This window comes from Hypomesus nipponensis, chromosome 18 (assembly GCF_054491055.1).
Source record: "Hypomesus nipponensis isolate SF chromosome 18, ASM5449105v1, whole genome shotgun sequence".
Taxonomy (NCBI): domain Eukaryota; kingdom Metazoa; phylum Chordata; class Actinopteri; order Osmeriformes; family Osmeridae; genus Hypomesus; species Hypomesus nipponensis.
In genome coordinates, this window is record NC_140378.1 from 4,738,460 (window position 1) to 4,755,000 (window position 16,541).

At 45.0% G+C, this 16,541-nt stretch overlaps 2 protein-coding genes across 3 annotated transcripts in view; both read right to left on the reverse strand.

Moving 5' to 3' along the window:
• Window positions 1-2,149: 2,149 nt before the first annotated feature.
• b4galt3 (UDP-Gal:betaGlcNAc beta 1,4- galactosyltransferase, polypeptide 3) lies at window positions 2,150-6,413 on the reverse strand. The gene is made up of 6 exons (XM_084680175.1): window positions 6,109-6,413; window positions 5,617-5,852; window positions 5,276-5,466; window positions 4,715-4,837; window positions 3,044-3,148; window positions 2,150-2,916 (listed from the first exon to the last, which is right to left on the reverse strand). Exons 1-6 carry the CDS (start codon window positions 6,389-6,391, stop codon window positions 2,556-2,558), a joined length of 1,299 nt encoding a protein of 432 aa, XP_084536301.1. The 5' UTR covers window positions 6,392-6,413; the 3' UTR covers window positions 2,150-2,555.
• Window positions 6,414-8,431: 2,018 nt separating this feature from the next.
• The window catches only part of bgnb (biglycan b), a 16,633-nt gene continuing 8,523 nt past the window's right edge, over window positions 8,432-16,541 (reverse strand). For both annotated transcript variants that reach the window (XM_084680917.1, XM_084680918.1), the window contains exons 2-8: window positions 16,139-16,403; window positions 12,845-12,957; window positions 11,506-11,719; window positions 11,034-11,144; window positions 10,601-10,694; window positions 10,097-10,235; window positions 8,432-9,901 (exon numbers count right to left, since the gene is read on the reverse strand). In XM_084680917.1, coding sequence (XP_084537043.1) covers window positions 9,704-9,901; window positions 10,097-10,235; window positions 10,601-10,694; window positions 11,034-11,144; window positions 11,506-11,719; window positions 12,845-12,957; window positions 16,139-16,388 — 1,119 coding nt within the window. In that variant the 5' untranslated portion in view covers window positions 16,389-16,403 and the 3' untranslated portion in view covers window positions 8,432-9,703. The remainder of the gene's footprint in view (window positions 9,902-10,096; window positions 10,236-10,600; window positions 10,695-11,033; window positions 11,145-11,505; window positions 11,720-12,844; window positions 12,958-16,138; window positions 16,404-16,541) is intronic.

The window sequence follows — 16,541 nt, forward strand, 5'->3', positions numbered from 1 at the left end:
TTTGCTACTCTCGGGTTAAAAGGTTCCGATTTTTCGACTGATAATAATTCCACGAACGGTCTGTAATGCTATGATGAATACAACTTGTTGGCTGGAATATGTCTACTGGTGTACGCAGACTTGGGTCAAGAGCTGGATCCATACTGTTGAACACTGGTCGCTTCTGAACATTGATATCATAATAGTTGTCATAATGCATGATACATAATGATAGGGTTGACTTCCTAGGTCAAATACTGTATTTGTACTGTATATGAAGTGTGTTTTACAGTACATTTCCCACGTTATCTATACCTGCTGCATTGCTCTCTGAGTGTACAATGAAGTATAAAATCCATCATTGGGTTAAATCAAATCCACAGTATTTATGACAGAATCTGTAGAACATCTACAGTTATTAACTGTTAGTATAACACATTACTATGCAGTATAGTACTTTGTCTAGAATGGTTCGTACAAGTTAAATAAATTAAACATTTAAATGAAATGTAGCTTACTTTCTTTACTTTTGTGTGTATGCTTGAGTATAGTATAGTATAGTATAGTAGAGTTAGTACAAACAGTGGTTGACTGAAAATACATTCAAATGAGCTTATTATCTGTAATACTACTATGAATAAAAGGTACAGTAAGTCAAAGTAAAATTATTGTACAATACGATATAATCAGCCATCCTAAAAACAAGATATTCGAGATTCTTTTGAATTATTCTGGTAGCATAAATATGATGTTCAGATATACTTATTAGACCCTTATCCAATCACATTGGGAACTGATGTGGAATACTGATGTGATATACTGTACACATCAGCAGCAGGAAATATAAACCAACACAGCGCCCACTACTACATGCTCCAAGCAGTCATTTCAATCACCAACAGTGCTTTAGTATGAACATTACATTCAAAATGGAAGAGATGGAAAACAAAATATGTGTATATGAATACTAAAGGGACCCATAATCACATATCGTAAATGTCTGTCATCATATCATCATGTCTAAATGTAATAGTTCATCTTCCTTTCCTTTGCGCTGTGGTGAAAGAGGTTTTTGCCCATGTTTAGAGGTTAGTGCCGATTGAGTGAGAGACTAAAAGGTTTATATAACCCCATAGCATGAACCAAGGACACCTTGCTGTGAATACTGTTGAGGAAAATAACGAACACCTAATGTCTTTCCAAGTGCATTGTCATAACAGCAGCTCTTCTCATATCAAAACACAATCATGAACTGGCAAATGCTAAGTCACATGTATAACCCAAAATGGTCATACTGACTACAAAAAAGGAAAATCACCAAAATCAGTGAGCACAAGTTCATTCACATAAAGAGAATATATGTACACATACAGTATATATATATTCCAACTATACCTACATATAGCCAAGTTTACAATATCTGGCAGGCATGAAGATAGTTATGAGATTCATCTATTTTCTGAGGCAATCGGTAAGTAACACAGTTTCACTTCTACGCTCGGATTGTCTTAAAATCAAAAGATCACAATCTAAAGAGGCACCAAACAGTAAAGAGATACATCAACGTAAACAAATAAACACACTTTTCTTCATAGAAATATAAACTCTACAGTCATCTGATCAGTTCTGGAGTGTGAGAACGCTGATCGTTGCACAACATATAAAATGGTGCTCCAGATGGGTACTTTAGCACAGATTTGGAATCAGTTTAACCTCCTCCCATTGCAATTTGAGACCTTTAATTTATGAGATCTGAATCTTCATCCAAATCTATAGAATGGGACGTTAAAGAGAGAAGGCACAGAAACACAAACCCACACAGTAGGGCGGACCAACAGCAGCAGCGTCTGAGCAGATTGGCTAAACTTAGAAGTCAGCTGAATATGATTGGCTGACAACAGCAGTGGGCAGATGGTTTGCAAACCTGGTGTCTGAATGGCAGAGAGAGGTGTGTCTGAATCGTCATTGAGGTTTTTCAGGGAGTTGAAGTAAAAATAAACACACAAGCAAACACACAAGCAAACGCTCTCTCTCTCTCTCTCTCTCTCTCTCTCTCTCTCTCTCTCTCTCTCTCTCTCTCTCTCTCTCTCTCTCTCTCTCTCTCTCTCTCTCTCTCTCTCTCTCTCTCTCTCTCTCTCTCTCTCTCTCTCTCTCTCTCTCTCTCTCTCTCTCTCTCTCTCTCTCTCTCTCTCTCTCTCTCTCTCTCTCTCTCTCTCTCTCTCTCTCTTAATGCTGTCCAGGGTTGAGTGCCATTGAGGGGTGTCTTTGAGGCTGGTTGGAAACAGTGCTCGATGTTTACCTACGGATGTGGCTAGCTAGCATCGCTCGTCCTTTTCGTTCACAGTAGGAACACACAGGATTCCATAAAGCATAAAGGCAGTTCCAACAGCTTTCTTGAATGCATTCCAGTAGTCTGAACTGGATTTCGTCCACTTTTCAAATGTTTCTGTTGTGTTACTGTGAAAGGACTAAACTCGATGACAATCAATGTAATTTTTGATCGGCGCTGATAAAAAGGGAGCACAGCCAGTTTAGACTTTGAAGAAGCGGACCGCATTTCCATCAGTTTCCTGCTCCTATTTGACCACACCCATTTTTTCCTCTGTCGTCTCATTCGCTGCCTTCTTAGACTGGGCGGGGTCTGTGTGCTCACCAACAAGCTTGGCTGTAGTCACATTGGCAGGCAAAGACACTTTCCCAATCTGCCCCTCCCTCTGGGTGTCGTGATGGGAGTAGTTAGGCCTTCCCCCGGCTCTTTTGACGCCATGTTTGGGGACAGGGGGCGGGAGTTTGGCCAGGGGAAGACGGGGGTCGTCGCCTATGTTGACAGACAGGTTGGTGTAGAGTGGCTCCAGCTCTTTGGATAAAAGGTCATAGGTCAGTGAGTTGAGGCCGTCAGAGTGCCAGTTCAGCCTGGTCCTCTTCAGCAGGTCAAACCTTTCGATTTGTGGGAGGAGAAGAGGAGACAGTGATACGGTGTGTGTATCTAGTATATGTGTGGTTGCCTGTGTGTGCGTGTGTGTGTGTGTGAGAGAGAGAGCCATCTGCCCCCTGTCATTCATACCTGCGTGGGTTCTGCTCGTTGCCCTTGTCACCTTTATGCTTGATCATCTTGTAATGGCCAATGGCCACAGGAGGGCGTACTATCTTCATCCCAGAGAGACGCACTCTGGAGAGAGGCAGAGGAGGAATCAGACAGGGGATACAGGACATGATCATTAGTGGACAGACACAGAGTAAAGCATAGGCACTTGGTATTATGTCTGTAATGTACTGAACTGTACTGTAGTGCACTACTTACTATACCACACAATACTAGTACTACAATACTGTACTCTATTGCAATCAATATTCTCAAATCCAAAACCAGGGCACAAACACCAAGACAACAAAGTAGACAGCATGCAGATAAGGAGCCGTACATTCCATTTGATGTGACATGTAAAGCTTATGTACAGCCGTGGCCAAAAGTATTGGGAGCGACATACATTTTGTGTCTGCAAAGCTTGCTGGGCCTTGGCATAAAATGACTGCTAACATAATTTCAGTAAGTCATATCATCAGCACAGGGGAAAGTGTGAACTAGTTCTAGCCAGGTGAAATCACTCTATTGTTCAAAATTGGATTTTAAGAGCAGATTGACTGCTGTAAAAGAAGGAACTATTTGCATATATTGAAGAATTTTGCTCCAAAAAAAAGCTTTACAAAATTTGAAATGTGCCTTATTGTGATTCCAGTATTCTATAGAAATGCGGAAAAAAAATCCTAAAATACTGAACCAGCAAACTTTACAAAACACAACATTTGTCATTGCCAAAACTAATGGCCACGACTGTAGGCTTAAAAAAAGTGACAGTGAACAGTAAAATGAATGCCCTCATTCCATCTCAGGTCCCTCCAAGTTAAAACCGTTTTGTCAAATGTAGACATGGTAGAATAGAGTAACTAGTTAGGGGGTCACAAAAAGAAGTATAACTAAAAATTAGCTAACGTCTAAGCTCAGGGGAAGCATATTATAATGATAGAGGTACAAACCCATGCTGTCTTGTCCTAGATAGGTTTGGCTTGGTAGCACCCGTTTGGTTTGATAAAGGAATCGCATCTTTGCTCAAGCCAGACAGAGGTACTGTAGAGAGACTCCAACTTCAAAGTTGCATTCTGGCTGATGTAGTTTATCACGAGGGATAGGTCTAGCTCAACGTTTGTTTGCAGTTGGTTTGCAAAGTCATAAGGGACTTTCCGGAAGAAAGTGTTGCCTGTATACCAACCAGGAGCTCTGATGGTGATCTCTTGCACACTCAATGACTATACTCATCTGTCGATGTCAGGACTGGAAGAGAGAAAGTGCGAGCAGCAGGGAGAGAGAGCAGCAGGAAAGAGAGACATGGCAAAGCCATGGCCTGGTGGTGGAGAGGAGGAGGAAGAACATGGAAGATGTGGGATGAACACAGACAGAAATGATGACGCAACAAAAAAGTACCGGAAACGGCAAACGTTAAATGAACAACGAATGCACTTGTGTGAGCGAGGGAGAGGTTAACAGAAACAGAAGAGGGAATAGAGAGAGAGGAACATGCGACAGATGTATGTGACGATGCTAGTCTTTCCCTACGCACGTCGACTGAGGGTTACTTTGTATCATTCCCCTCTCCTTCACCCCCATGTTTCTCACGGGTGAGGCTGAACATCACAGTGACTCCTCTTCACAGTCTCTCCTAGACCCACTTCCTCTCACCTGGCAGCGATGTCGTCGTCCTCCCCTCCCCATCCCCAGTAGTGATTGGGGAAGCCGTTCATCTTCATATACTGATCCGGGGTGACCGCAGACACCCCTCCAAAATACTGGGGGTACGGCAGCCTAAGGGGGACAAATACTTCACTTTAAACTTAAAAGCGCATTTGGATGATGTATATGAACACCATTATGTAGATCTGCAGCGGCAAGTAACCATCGAGAATATGATCATAATTCCTCACGACATATTTTTATGTGTACATAACAAATTGCATTTTCTGAGATGCCTATAGCTGTAGAAGCATTGTTGTACAGCTTTTTTAATTAGCCAAAAATTCACAAGCACCACTGTGGTAAGTGGAGGAAAAAGTTTATCCTTGCTTCTATTAAGGTGTAATCTCAATTTACCAAAAATATAAATAAAGTATAAGCACATGAAAGCCTTGAACAATTGTCACAAACAGGTGTGTGCGGGAACTCCTCGTTACAGGTGAAGATGTCCCGAACCCACACACATCTGACACACACACACACACACACACACACATAAGCTAACGGTACCTGTATCTGAACTTGTCCATGGCTACAGACAGGTGTGTAGGGAACTGCTTGTGGCAGGTGTAGGTGTTGTGGTCGTTCTCAGGCAGCAGGTCCACGTCGTGGAGGAAGATGCAGCTCCAGTCCTCATCCCTCAGAGCCTCGCGGACCCCCACGTTCAGCAGCTTGGCCCGGTTGAAGGTGGCGTTCCCCCACTGCAACACAGGAAGACACGGGGGGGGGGAGGGAGGGGGGAAGGGGGGGGGGGGAGGAGCGAGGGGGCTTACTGTCAGCGAGACGAAAAGGACAAGTCAGCAGCGCAGACACGCAAACCCTTCTGAACGCTCTTACTCACACACACACACCTGGTGCACGATATAGATGCTGTAGTGGATCTGCTGCCTCTGCAGGAACGGGTGGAGGTGATAGAGGAGAGAGCGGAGGTGAGTCTGACGGTTACGGTAAGGCACCACGATGGCCGTGTGGTGGCGGGGCTCGCAGTCCGGCGGCCGGTAGCGCCCGCCCGGTGACACCAGAGGGTTCCTCTGTCGGATCTCCTCCAGGGACAGGGGAGAGGACAGACGGACAGAAACGGGGCCCACTGGAGGAACACCCAAATAAGAACCATGAAAAAGATGCGGTTGTGGTCACAACACTGGGAAGGAACAGGACGGGTCACAAATGTGCTGTCGGCGTCGACACACATGCAAGCAGGCACGCACAATCTTGCATAAACCGGAGACAACCTTTACACTACTGTGTTTTACTCTGCAGAGAGAGACAGACACACACTTACACACACATCCCTAATGGGAAACCCTTGCTAGAAAAACACACGAGCACATACACGCACGCACCCAGCAGCGGTGAAGGGATCAGGCAGTCCTTTAAAGGCGCTGCTGTGCTTGGGGGTCCTGTGCCTGTGTGGGCAACAGGCAGCGCCAGCACCCCCAGGTGGCTGAGGTTGGTGTAGACATCGTGGGGGCGCGAGTAGTCGAACTCGGGCTCGATGGTGTGGACCAGCACGGACACGAGCCCCCGGAACCCCCCCAGGGAGAAGTAGAGCACGAAGGCAAACTGGAAGCCCACCAGGAGGGCCAGCGTGCAAGGGGAGTCCAGAGAACGGCCAAAACAAGGCATGGTGGAGGGGGGGAAAAGGGGAGAAAGAGAGAGAGAGACAGAGAGAAAGAGAAGGGGGAGAGAGAGAGAGAGAGAGAGAGAGAGAGAGAGAGAGAGAGAGAGAGAGAGAGAGAGGAAGGAAGGAAGGAAGGAAGGAAGGAAGGAAGGAAGGAAGGAAGGAAAGATAAAGATGACTGCTTGTGTGTGTTTGAATGAGTGCGTGTGTGTGCGTGTGTGTGTAGGCGTGTTCGAGACAGATAGCGAGTGACCAACACAGAAAGACTAGAGAAGACCAGGAGGGAGAGAATATAGAGAAACGTAAAGGAGGGATAGGCAAGGGAGGTGGAGAAGGGAAGAAGGGCAGACAGAGGGAGGGGTGGGGAGGGCTATGAGGATGAGGGAGCCTCAGGAAGTTCAGAGGGTGGCATCCATGACTATGAATGGGAGGTTGCAACCATGTAGCCAAGCAGGTACATCCATTGTCTCAAGACCAGACAAGTCACTGCAAAAGAAATGTAAAAAAACAAAACAATAATAACTTAAAATTGCATACTGAATGATTGATTCATTTTTGCTACATCTAAAATATGTGATTCTACACTGTCCACAGAGTAATGTTGTAAAACATGTAATACTCTCTGTGTGTGTGTGCAATGGTAGCCTACAATTGTTGTATCTGAGTTTTGGTTGAGTTTTTGTGTGTTGCTGCTGTCAAGCTGGGAACCTTTAGTTTGCCTGTTTTACTCTCCCTGTCATTGTGCCTTTTAACAGAGAAATTAGTAGTGAGCTATACTCTGAATGTGGGCATGTCTGGCTCATTCTTTGTTTTGTAGGATAAGGAATGATAAATATTTGCTGGATTAACATTTAGCAGAATTAATTTGATATTACCGTCACACTCTTTGTTTTCCCCCATAACATATTTTGTGATTTCATAAAAAATATATAGGCCTAGAAATTTTGATTATTATATAGTTCCACTATAATGTATAATATAATATACATTATATAATATTTTAGAGGAACTTTTACCCCGATCCCTAAAGCGACCGTCGATATGAATATCAAATAAAGTCGAATATCATACTTTCTGTTTTCTAGACAGGTGTACAAACTGATACAATCATCATGGCCTATTTATTTACAGTTCTAACATGTTAATATGACATTAATGAGGCTGGTGTCAAAGTCAAAGGAATCAATGCGTCCATGTGCAAATAGGCTACTCAAGTTTCCAACGATCAGACGACAAAACTGACAGGTGAAGGAATCAATTAATGATTTATAATGCAATTAATAGCAAATAGGCTAACTAAAAGAATAATTGTGCAATCGTTAAGAAATAACGTGCATATAGTTACAATATCGTGATGTCTGCAGATGATTCACTCGGTTTTATAAATGGTTTCATTTGAATATTGTTGTATATTTCGCGTTTGCAGCCTACATTTAAAGACCTAAATGTGATTTCTGCTCTTCGGCTCACCCCCATATTCCTGCGACATTTCAAATTCAGCCCCTGGCTTTGATGGTAGATCGGTTGGGCCGAGCGAGGAGAAGCACACACACAGTAGTCCAGATGCTCCTGATTCTCACATCGACTGTTCCTCGTAATCTCTCATTTTATGGACGAAATCCTCCCATAGCCTAGAATCCACTGTCATCGGGTTGTTCTCACGCAAAAGCACCGCTACGGCCGCATCCGTCCGATGTCAACAGTCCATCTCTCACATTGTAGCCTAGCATTTTGCCCCTCGGAGAGACTTGTGGTCGGCCAGTGCGATGACGTGATTTGCGGGGCAAATTGAAAATGCGCCAACATCTGATTGTGGATGGAATGGTGTGTGTATGAAGAATGCGTTAATGTTTAGTCAGAGCCATCAGGCAACGTTAAATAAGACTTTTACAAATCACTCTCCCCTGTTACTTTACACTAGTATGTGTAGAGAAAACATTCCATCCATCACTGCATTTAGTGATTTTTTACATCAAGAACACAGTCAACCAACCAACCAATCCAACAAAAATGCATTTCCTTTCACATACTTCAAAACTTTCGGAAACGGTTGTAATCATCTTTTATTTCTCACACACCAGCCTCCAAAACTAGGGGCATGTTTTCTCTCTCAATCTCTCTCTTTCTCTCTGCTTCGCACAAATTGTCAAGTTTGAAGATATTTATTCTCACATGCGGCCGCTTGGCAGAATACAGTATAGCATTAATGGCAACTCCACCCTCCCCCATTGAAACCAGTTAACATTAAGCATCACAGACACACAGCTCCAGTTGACAGGAGCGATGATATGTATTTAACCAAGAGAGTCAGAGTCCTGTTGGCCCCAAAGCACAGGAAAGAACTGCTCACTCTGTGTCCATGTGGTTACTGGTCAAGTCCTGCAGGTCAAGTTGATTGCTTTATAAAGGGGTAGTATAATACAATGTGCTGGGCTTAAAGACACAAATCAACATCCACACAGGAAGGTGGATGATACCGTTTCCTGTGCAGAAGACCAAGTAATTACTGGAAAAGACTGTGGATGTTAAAGGTCCGGGTCAATACCACCTAGTTCCTCTATGTGGGTGACCGATTATACAATTGCAGCTTTAACCAAATTCTTTGAAACTGACCATGATTAGAAGCCTGGATATGTTGTTCACTGTAGCTTCAACATTTACAAAAGTAAAGGATGGAATGCAACTACGAAAATCAACACAGGAAGTGTGTTTAGATAAAAACTGTATATAACATCTCTATTGCTTGCCTGTATATAATCTTCACCAAAGTGATGAATTACAATAATAACTACTAAAACATTAAAACCTATTGTATAAAAGTGGAATGAAATGTTTCACAAATGTTCAATACTTGCATACTTTATGTCTGTTCTTTATAATCTCACAAAAGGGAAAGACGCCATTCTCTGGTATATCCAAACCACAAAATACATAGATCTGTGTTTTGTCCCTGACAACAAATACTCTTTTATATGTTCTGGTCCAATCAGCGGTGTCGGACTCAAAATAACCGACATCTTTCACACTCAAGGTTCCTTTGTTAAGGTTAACATTTTCACTGCATGCTCATATTTGCTTGTTTTCTCCCCCTCTCTTTCTCCCGAAAATATAAAAAGAATCAAATACACGTCAACTTTATTAATCATTTTCTTCCTCAACCAATACCTCTTCCCACCGTTCCCCCCGTCTCTCTCCCTCCTCCCCTCACAACATCAATCTTGTCAACCACTCCCTCTCTCCTCTCTCTTCTCTCCTCTCCACTGTCTTCCTTTTTCCTCCTCCCTTCCCCTCCTCTGTCTCCCCAGCTCTCTGGCCCTTTACTTCTTGTAGTTGCCAAACTGGATGGCCAAGCGGTCGCTGACGCAGCGGAAGGCTGCGGGCTGGACCTCCCAGTACTGCACCGGGTTGGCAAAGAGGCTGATGCCGTTGTAGAACGTTCTCTTCATCCCAAAGCCTCGGGGACAGAAGTCATCCACCTCCACCTGACTGATGTTGTTGGAATGGAGATACACCACCTAGAGAATGGGAGGGGAACGGGGCGGGGCAGGGAACACGATTTTAGCTGAGGGTGGACGTAGCTTGGCTTGAACAGTGGCACTGTGCTTACCTTGGTACCACATACAAAACTAAGTACGGTTAATATTATGTGAAAGAGACTTATGCTTACACAAGCTCACACACGCTCACACACACACACCCCGCACACACACCTGTAGGTACTTCATGTCAGGCAGACCCTTGGGCACGCGAGTGAGTCGGTTGTTCTCCAGGTGCAGCTCTCTCAGACGGGGAATGTACGCCAGGCTGCCGTTCTCTATCATACGGATGTGGTTGAAGCCCAGGCCCAGCCTGCCAACCAGAGAGATAGACATAGAGAGAGAGAGAGAGAGAGAGAGAGAGAGAGAGAGAGAGAGAGAGAGAGAGGGAGAACAAAAGAGAGGAGAAGTATAGGGAACAAGAAGAGAAGAGAGAAATAAAGGTAATTGCAATGCCGTTTATTTAGAGTGCCGACAATCACCACTGAGTGGCACTGTTGACCAACAATGTGCCCGTAAAGGCCTTGATAGTGTATTTTTCAGTCGTAACAGCCTTAAAGAATGGACAGTGGTTGATCTGTGTGTGTGTGTGTTTGTACTGTATGTGTGTGTGTGTGTTTGTACTGTATGTGTGTGTGTGTGTGTGTGTGTTTGTACTGTATGTGTGTTTGTGTGTACCTGTACACGTGCTTGTAGCGGCTCAGGTCCTCCAGCTCAATAGCCTGGATCTGGTTGTGGTCCAGATGAAGCTCATGGAGACTGTCTGGAAGGTCTACAGGGGGTAAATCACACACACATCCAAGTGAGGGAACAAGTGTGTGTGTGTGTGAGAGACAAGTGTGGGTGTGTGTGTGTGTGTGTGAGAGACAAGTCTGTGTGTGTGTGTGTGTGTGTGTGAGAGACAAGTGTGTGTGTATGTGTGTGTGTGAGAGACAAGTGTGTGTGTGTGTGTGTGTGTGTGAGAGACAAGTGTGTGTGTGTGTGTGTGTGTGAGAGACAAGTGTGTGTGTGTGTGTGTGCGTGTGTGTGTGTGAGAGACAAGTGTGTGTGAGAGACAAGTGTGTGTGTGTGTGTGTGTGTGTGAGAGACAAGTGTGTGTGTGTGCAGTTACCTTTAGGAACCCCAGTAAGCTTGGCATCTGAGATACGAAGATAGTTGAGTTTCAGTCCCTTGAAGGCGCCAGGTTCAAATCCACTGTTCTGGATGGGGTTTCCACCCATCTCTACAACAGACAGCCACTAGGTCAGAACCTTAATATAGGTCTGGGGTTAACACTTTAGCCCTGCATGCATTCAAAGTCTCTATGTTCCCTTAAGGAATTATAATGATATATCACAATCAATGTACACAAACAATTGTTTATACTGAGTCCTCTTGGGGGCAGCAATACAATTGCCATTAATTGCACATGCACTGAATTATATACCAGAGCTGTACTGGAGGGCTGTTATCCCTTTACTTTAAGGCTAATATAGTCCAAGTTGAATGATTAGCTAATGGAGAAAATGAATAAGGTCAGTTACGACTTGATTGGTAAAAAAAAAAAAAACTTCCTGAAAACAGAGTAGAAAGCAGGGGCTGACCTATACAGTTCATGCTGCCCAGGCCTGAGAAGGCCCCCTCTGCCACCTTCTTGATGCGGTTTTCATGGATGCGGAGCTCCACCAGGGAGGGGGGCAGGTTCTTGGGTACTCCTGTCAGCAAGTTCCGGGAGAAGTAGAGCTTCTGGATGTGCTTGAGGGGGGAGAAGGCTTTGGGGTGGACCTTTGAGATCTTGTTGTTGACCAGGGACAAGGCCTGGGGAAGGTGTCAGGGAAAAACAGAGAGAGCAGGATACATCCCTAATTACTGCTGAATTATCACTTTTGATTGTCCTCTTGGCAGTATGAGGGCTAGCTTGTGTTATGTCAACAATGCAACAAAGATATCAGGAGAGAGAGAGCCAGATAAAGACAGGGTGGCAAAAGGGACACGAGAAACAGCGGGGGGAGAAAGAGAGAGTACAGAAAGTGAGTTTGGTTGCTCCTCTCTTGCATACAGAAGCTACTGAGCACCAGGGTAGACACTGAATCACAGCCTTTCATTTTGTCACAGAAAAGTGACAGACAGACCAACATACAGGCAGGCAGACAGACAGGCAGACAAAGCATATAGGCAGACAGACAGACAGACAGACAAACATGGAGACAGGCAGGCAGACAAGCATACAGACAGGCAAACAGACAGACAGACTTCAGACAGACAGGTAGATAGGCAGACAGACAGGTATGCAGACAGGCAGACAGACAGACAGGTAGACAGACAGGCAGACAGGCAGGAAGGCAGGTATGCAGGCAGAGTACAGGACAGGACAGGACAAGACATGGCTGAAGAAAACATCTCTAAATAAAGATGCCATTGTCCAGTGTTGGGAGTTCTGTCTCCCGCCAGGCTCAATATTGCTTTTGGTGTGTTCTCCTGCACGCAGGGATGTGAACGAGACGATTTTCTCTGGTAGAGAGGAAAGGACGTGAGCAAGAAAATCCCCCTTCCAGCTCCCAGGGCATGAAAGCCTTGCGTAAGCACAAGTAATCCACACAGGAAAGACAGGGAGATGGAGAGGGAGGGAGGGGGGGAACAAGAGAGGAGGAGGGAGAGAAATAAAGAGAGAAAGATTGTCAGAAGAAGAGAGAGAGGGTGAGAGATAGAGGAGGGACCGAGAAAGAGAGAACGAGAAAGGGAGGGCGAGAGGGTGGGCAACAATGAGAAAGTTAGAGAGAAAGATTTGGGCAGAAAATCAAGTAGGGCACTCAGTAAAGAGAGGGAGAAATAAGTGAGGTAAAGAAAAGGAGGAGAAGGAGGAGGAGGGAGGGGGGAGGCAGACAGGAGACAAGGAAAGAAGACTTTGGGAGAGATGTGGAGGGAGAGGCTGGTCTCTCTCACGTAGAGGTTAGCCAGGCCTTTGAAGTCATTCTCTTTCAGCTCAGTGATGCGGTTGTTCTGCAGGTCCAGGAGTTTGGTGTCAGAGGGGATGTTCTTAGGCACCTCTGTGAGACCTGCAGACCCATCACACACACACACATAGTCAGTAGTGACATCTGATATCCCTGTACAAGCAAAGATTAATCATTTTAACACACAAGCCTATCAAAGACATTCTGAGGGAATTAGCCTGCAGTTTGCTGAAGTAAATGGATAAGGCACAGACACAGGTTACAAACACACAGTCACACACATGTTGCGACACACACACAGCAGCTCACATCCTCACACCCAGACTGGAACACCAGATGGAATCCAGATGGTTTGGATTTCACTGTCCCAAAGGACATGACTTCAGCACTGTCAGCAAAATTACATCAAATATAGTGTGGATATATAGCAGTGCATAACCCTGACACCATCACACACACACACACACACACTCACACTCATACTCATTCTGTACAGACACACACTCATACTGTACAGATACACACATGCATGTAAAAAAAAACACTCACAAACACACACACACACATAGCATTTAGAGTCTATCAAACTAAAAGAATGTGACTATCAAACACAAGCTGACCTACTGTAGGAAAACATGACTGGCTTTCTACATCTTCATCAGAGACCACACCCTAGTCCAGAGAGTCATTACCTTTAAAGGAGTTTAAAGACATGGCAGTAAATTGTATCTGGCCCCAACCCTCAAACAACCTACACACACTATTGAAAAATCTACTGGTTCACAATAACGCCCCTAGTATTTATTTAACCTTCAAATGTGTCATAATAATCACATGTTGGGTTATTAAAGTGCATCCCATCCTTTAGCATAATGCAAGTAAGAATTGTACAGCATTCTGTTGAGACCAGCCACTGAAACCACTATTCTCACGTTATGTCCAACAAAGAGGCTTGAGAAATGCAGACTCTCTGGGAAAACTGAACAAACGCTGTTTTAACTAGACCATCACAAAACTATGTGTGTGTGTGAATATGTTTGTGTGCATCTGTGTGTGTGTGTGTGTGTGTGCTTCAATTCTCAGCCAGTCGGTCCCACTGTCAGCTCATCTTTTCCTGCCAGCTTTTACAGGGTCCAAATGATGTGAGTCACTGCTTCTGGTGACCCAACAACCATCCACAGTCACTCTGGTAGTTCCAGACACAGAGGTTTCTGCTTTACGGATGGGGGGGACAGATGCACTGTCACAGTAATGTACTCTGTTCTATTCTACTCTGCTTTACTGTCATACCCTACTCTACTCTGTTCCATTTTACTCTACTCTACTCTGCTCTGCTCTACTCTGCTCTACTCTGCTCTGCTCTGCTCTGCTCTACTCTACTCTGCTCTGCTCTGCTCTGCTCTACTCTGCTCTGCTCTACTCTGCTCTACTCTACTCAACTCTGCTCTGCTCTGCTCTACTCTACTCTACTCTGCTCTGCTCTGCTCTACTCAACTCTGCTCTGCTCTGCTCTGCTCTGCTCTGCTCTGCTCTACTCTACTCTGCTCTGCTCTACTCTACTCTGCTCTGCTCTACTCTGCTTTGCTCTAGTCTGCTCTACTCAACTCTATTCTACTCTCCTCAGCTCAAATTGACTCTGTTCTACTCTGTTCTACTGTACTTATCATCTATCATGCAGCACATTACCAGAACAGTGACTCTCACCATTTACTAGATGTAACAGATGTTGAAGATGCACCACCCCGCCCCTCCACCCCCAAAACAAAAAAACAGCACTTCCACAACATTTTGGAACAGAACTTAGAACCATCCCCTTCCCCCCTCCCTGCCCCTGCCTCTCCAGACAAACCCCAAAACCACCACCCTTTCCCACATGGCCCCCAACAAACCTACACACTCTGACCACTAACTGACAGGACAGGGCCCATCACCGCCTCTCTTAAACCCCAGTGCCCCTTAAATACTGTCCTACACAAACACTCAACACCCAGACAGGACACACACTGAAGGGAGACAGATGCCACAACTGAAATACATCTGTTTTAAATAAGTACTGACATCTTGCTAATGATACGCTTCCACTTATACTCAGTCAGTCTGAGTCTCAGACAAGGAATCCATAGCAAGCTTGTAAAAAATAAAAAAAACAAAAGGGCATTATGATAAACGTAGAAAGTCAAACAAGCGACTGATAGAAGCGCTTTACGCCCTTCCAGGCCTGTGTTGGGAAGCTGCTGCAGTTGACTGGCCTGAAAGAAAGAATATCCAGTAACACTGTCAAACACACACAAATCAATGGAGGGGGGGGGGGGTAACAATTGATTGTATGTCATATTCTACTCTCATAATAAAAGGGAAAAATCACTTCCTCAAATCACAGTCAAAAGTGGAATCTGTGGTGTGATCTCAGTAACTCCATTACAATATGACAAGTCCATAAAAAAGTTAAAATAGCTACTTGTGTTGACTTGAGTGGACCATAAATCCCACCGCCCCCCCCCCCTGCAAATGTAAAGACGCTGTACACACATCAACACATGGCTTTCATTCCTCCTCTTTCACCGTGCGTCCACATTTCTAAGCCCTTCTCTCCTCTGCTCCATCTTTCCCTTCTTCCGTCAGGCATCCTGTGCGTGTCCCAAGAACAACATGAAACAGCTCCTTAAAAACAAAGAGGAAATTACATAGAAACCTTTCATCTCCTCCCATCAAAGTGTCTCCACCCTCCTCCCGCTCCTCTTCTCTCCTCCTTTGCTCTCTTCTCCGCTCCCTTCGTTTCCCCCTTCGTTGTCTCTCGCTGTCTCTCTCTCCCCCTCCTCCTTCCTCTCCCTCACGATGTCAGGGAACACAAAATCCCTCAAAGAGATGCCATTCTTTATCAAAAGACACGCACCCTCAGAATTTCTCCAATAACAGAAAGTGTTACTTCTCTCTCTCCCTGGCCAGGGAAGTCATACAAGACTCTTTACAAGACACTCCAAATTAGCTCTCTTCTCTCACCAAACTTGTTTGTTTGTTCTTCCATCACCAAATATCACAAGCCTTTACACAAGACCCTGTGTAAAGTGCACTCCAACAAAATTGAACAATGGCAAGTTTGAAACACACAAATACACACATCTGCATCGGTTCTTTATGACATGCTGTAGAATGCTCTAGAATCTGAATAATAGATGTGTTTCAGGTCCATCTGTGGAACAGGCACAAACATACAGTACAGTCTCACACACACACACACACACACACACACACACACACACACACACACACACAGACAGCCCACCCAGGTCGGAGCATTGGACCACTTTGAGCTGACACTGGCAGCCAAAGGGGCAGGCTGGGAGTTCAGGCGGGGGCAGCTCCTCCATGGCCGAGCCTTCCTCTTCATCCCTCATCATCGTCATCATCCCGCCACCGTCCATGCTGTCCATGGCAAAGTCCCAGAACCCCCTCTGCTCGAAGGGCAGGGCGGAGGTGGGGGAGGGCAGGCGAGCCAGGCACAGCAACAGCAGGAGGGAGGAGTGGGCCAGCATCTTTCACATGCACACCTGGAGAGAGAGGGAGAGAGAAAGAGAGGGAGAGAGAGAGAGAGAGAGAGAGAGAGAGAGAGAGAGAGGGAGAGACAGACAGAGAAAGGGAGAGAGAGAGTTACCAAAAGGTGAAATGAAAAAAAGAAATGTAAAAAG

Bases quoted from the DNA above. Each gene is read 5' to 3' on its own strand.
- b4galt3 (XM_084680175.1), bottom strand. From the start codon at position 6,391: ATGCCTTGTTTTGGCCGTTCTCTGGACTCCCCTTGCACGCTGGCCCTC. The intron at 4,838-5,275 runs GTACCGTTAGCT...TGTCCCCCTTAG, and splicing joins ATGGACAAGTTCAGATACAG to GCTGCCGTACCCCCAGTATT. The intron at 3,149-4,714 runs GTGAGAGGAAGT...GCCTCTCTCCAG, and splicing joins GACGACGACATCGCTGCCAG to AGTGCGTCTCTCTGGGATGA.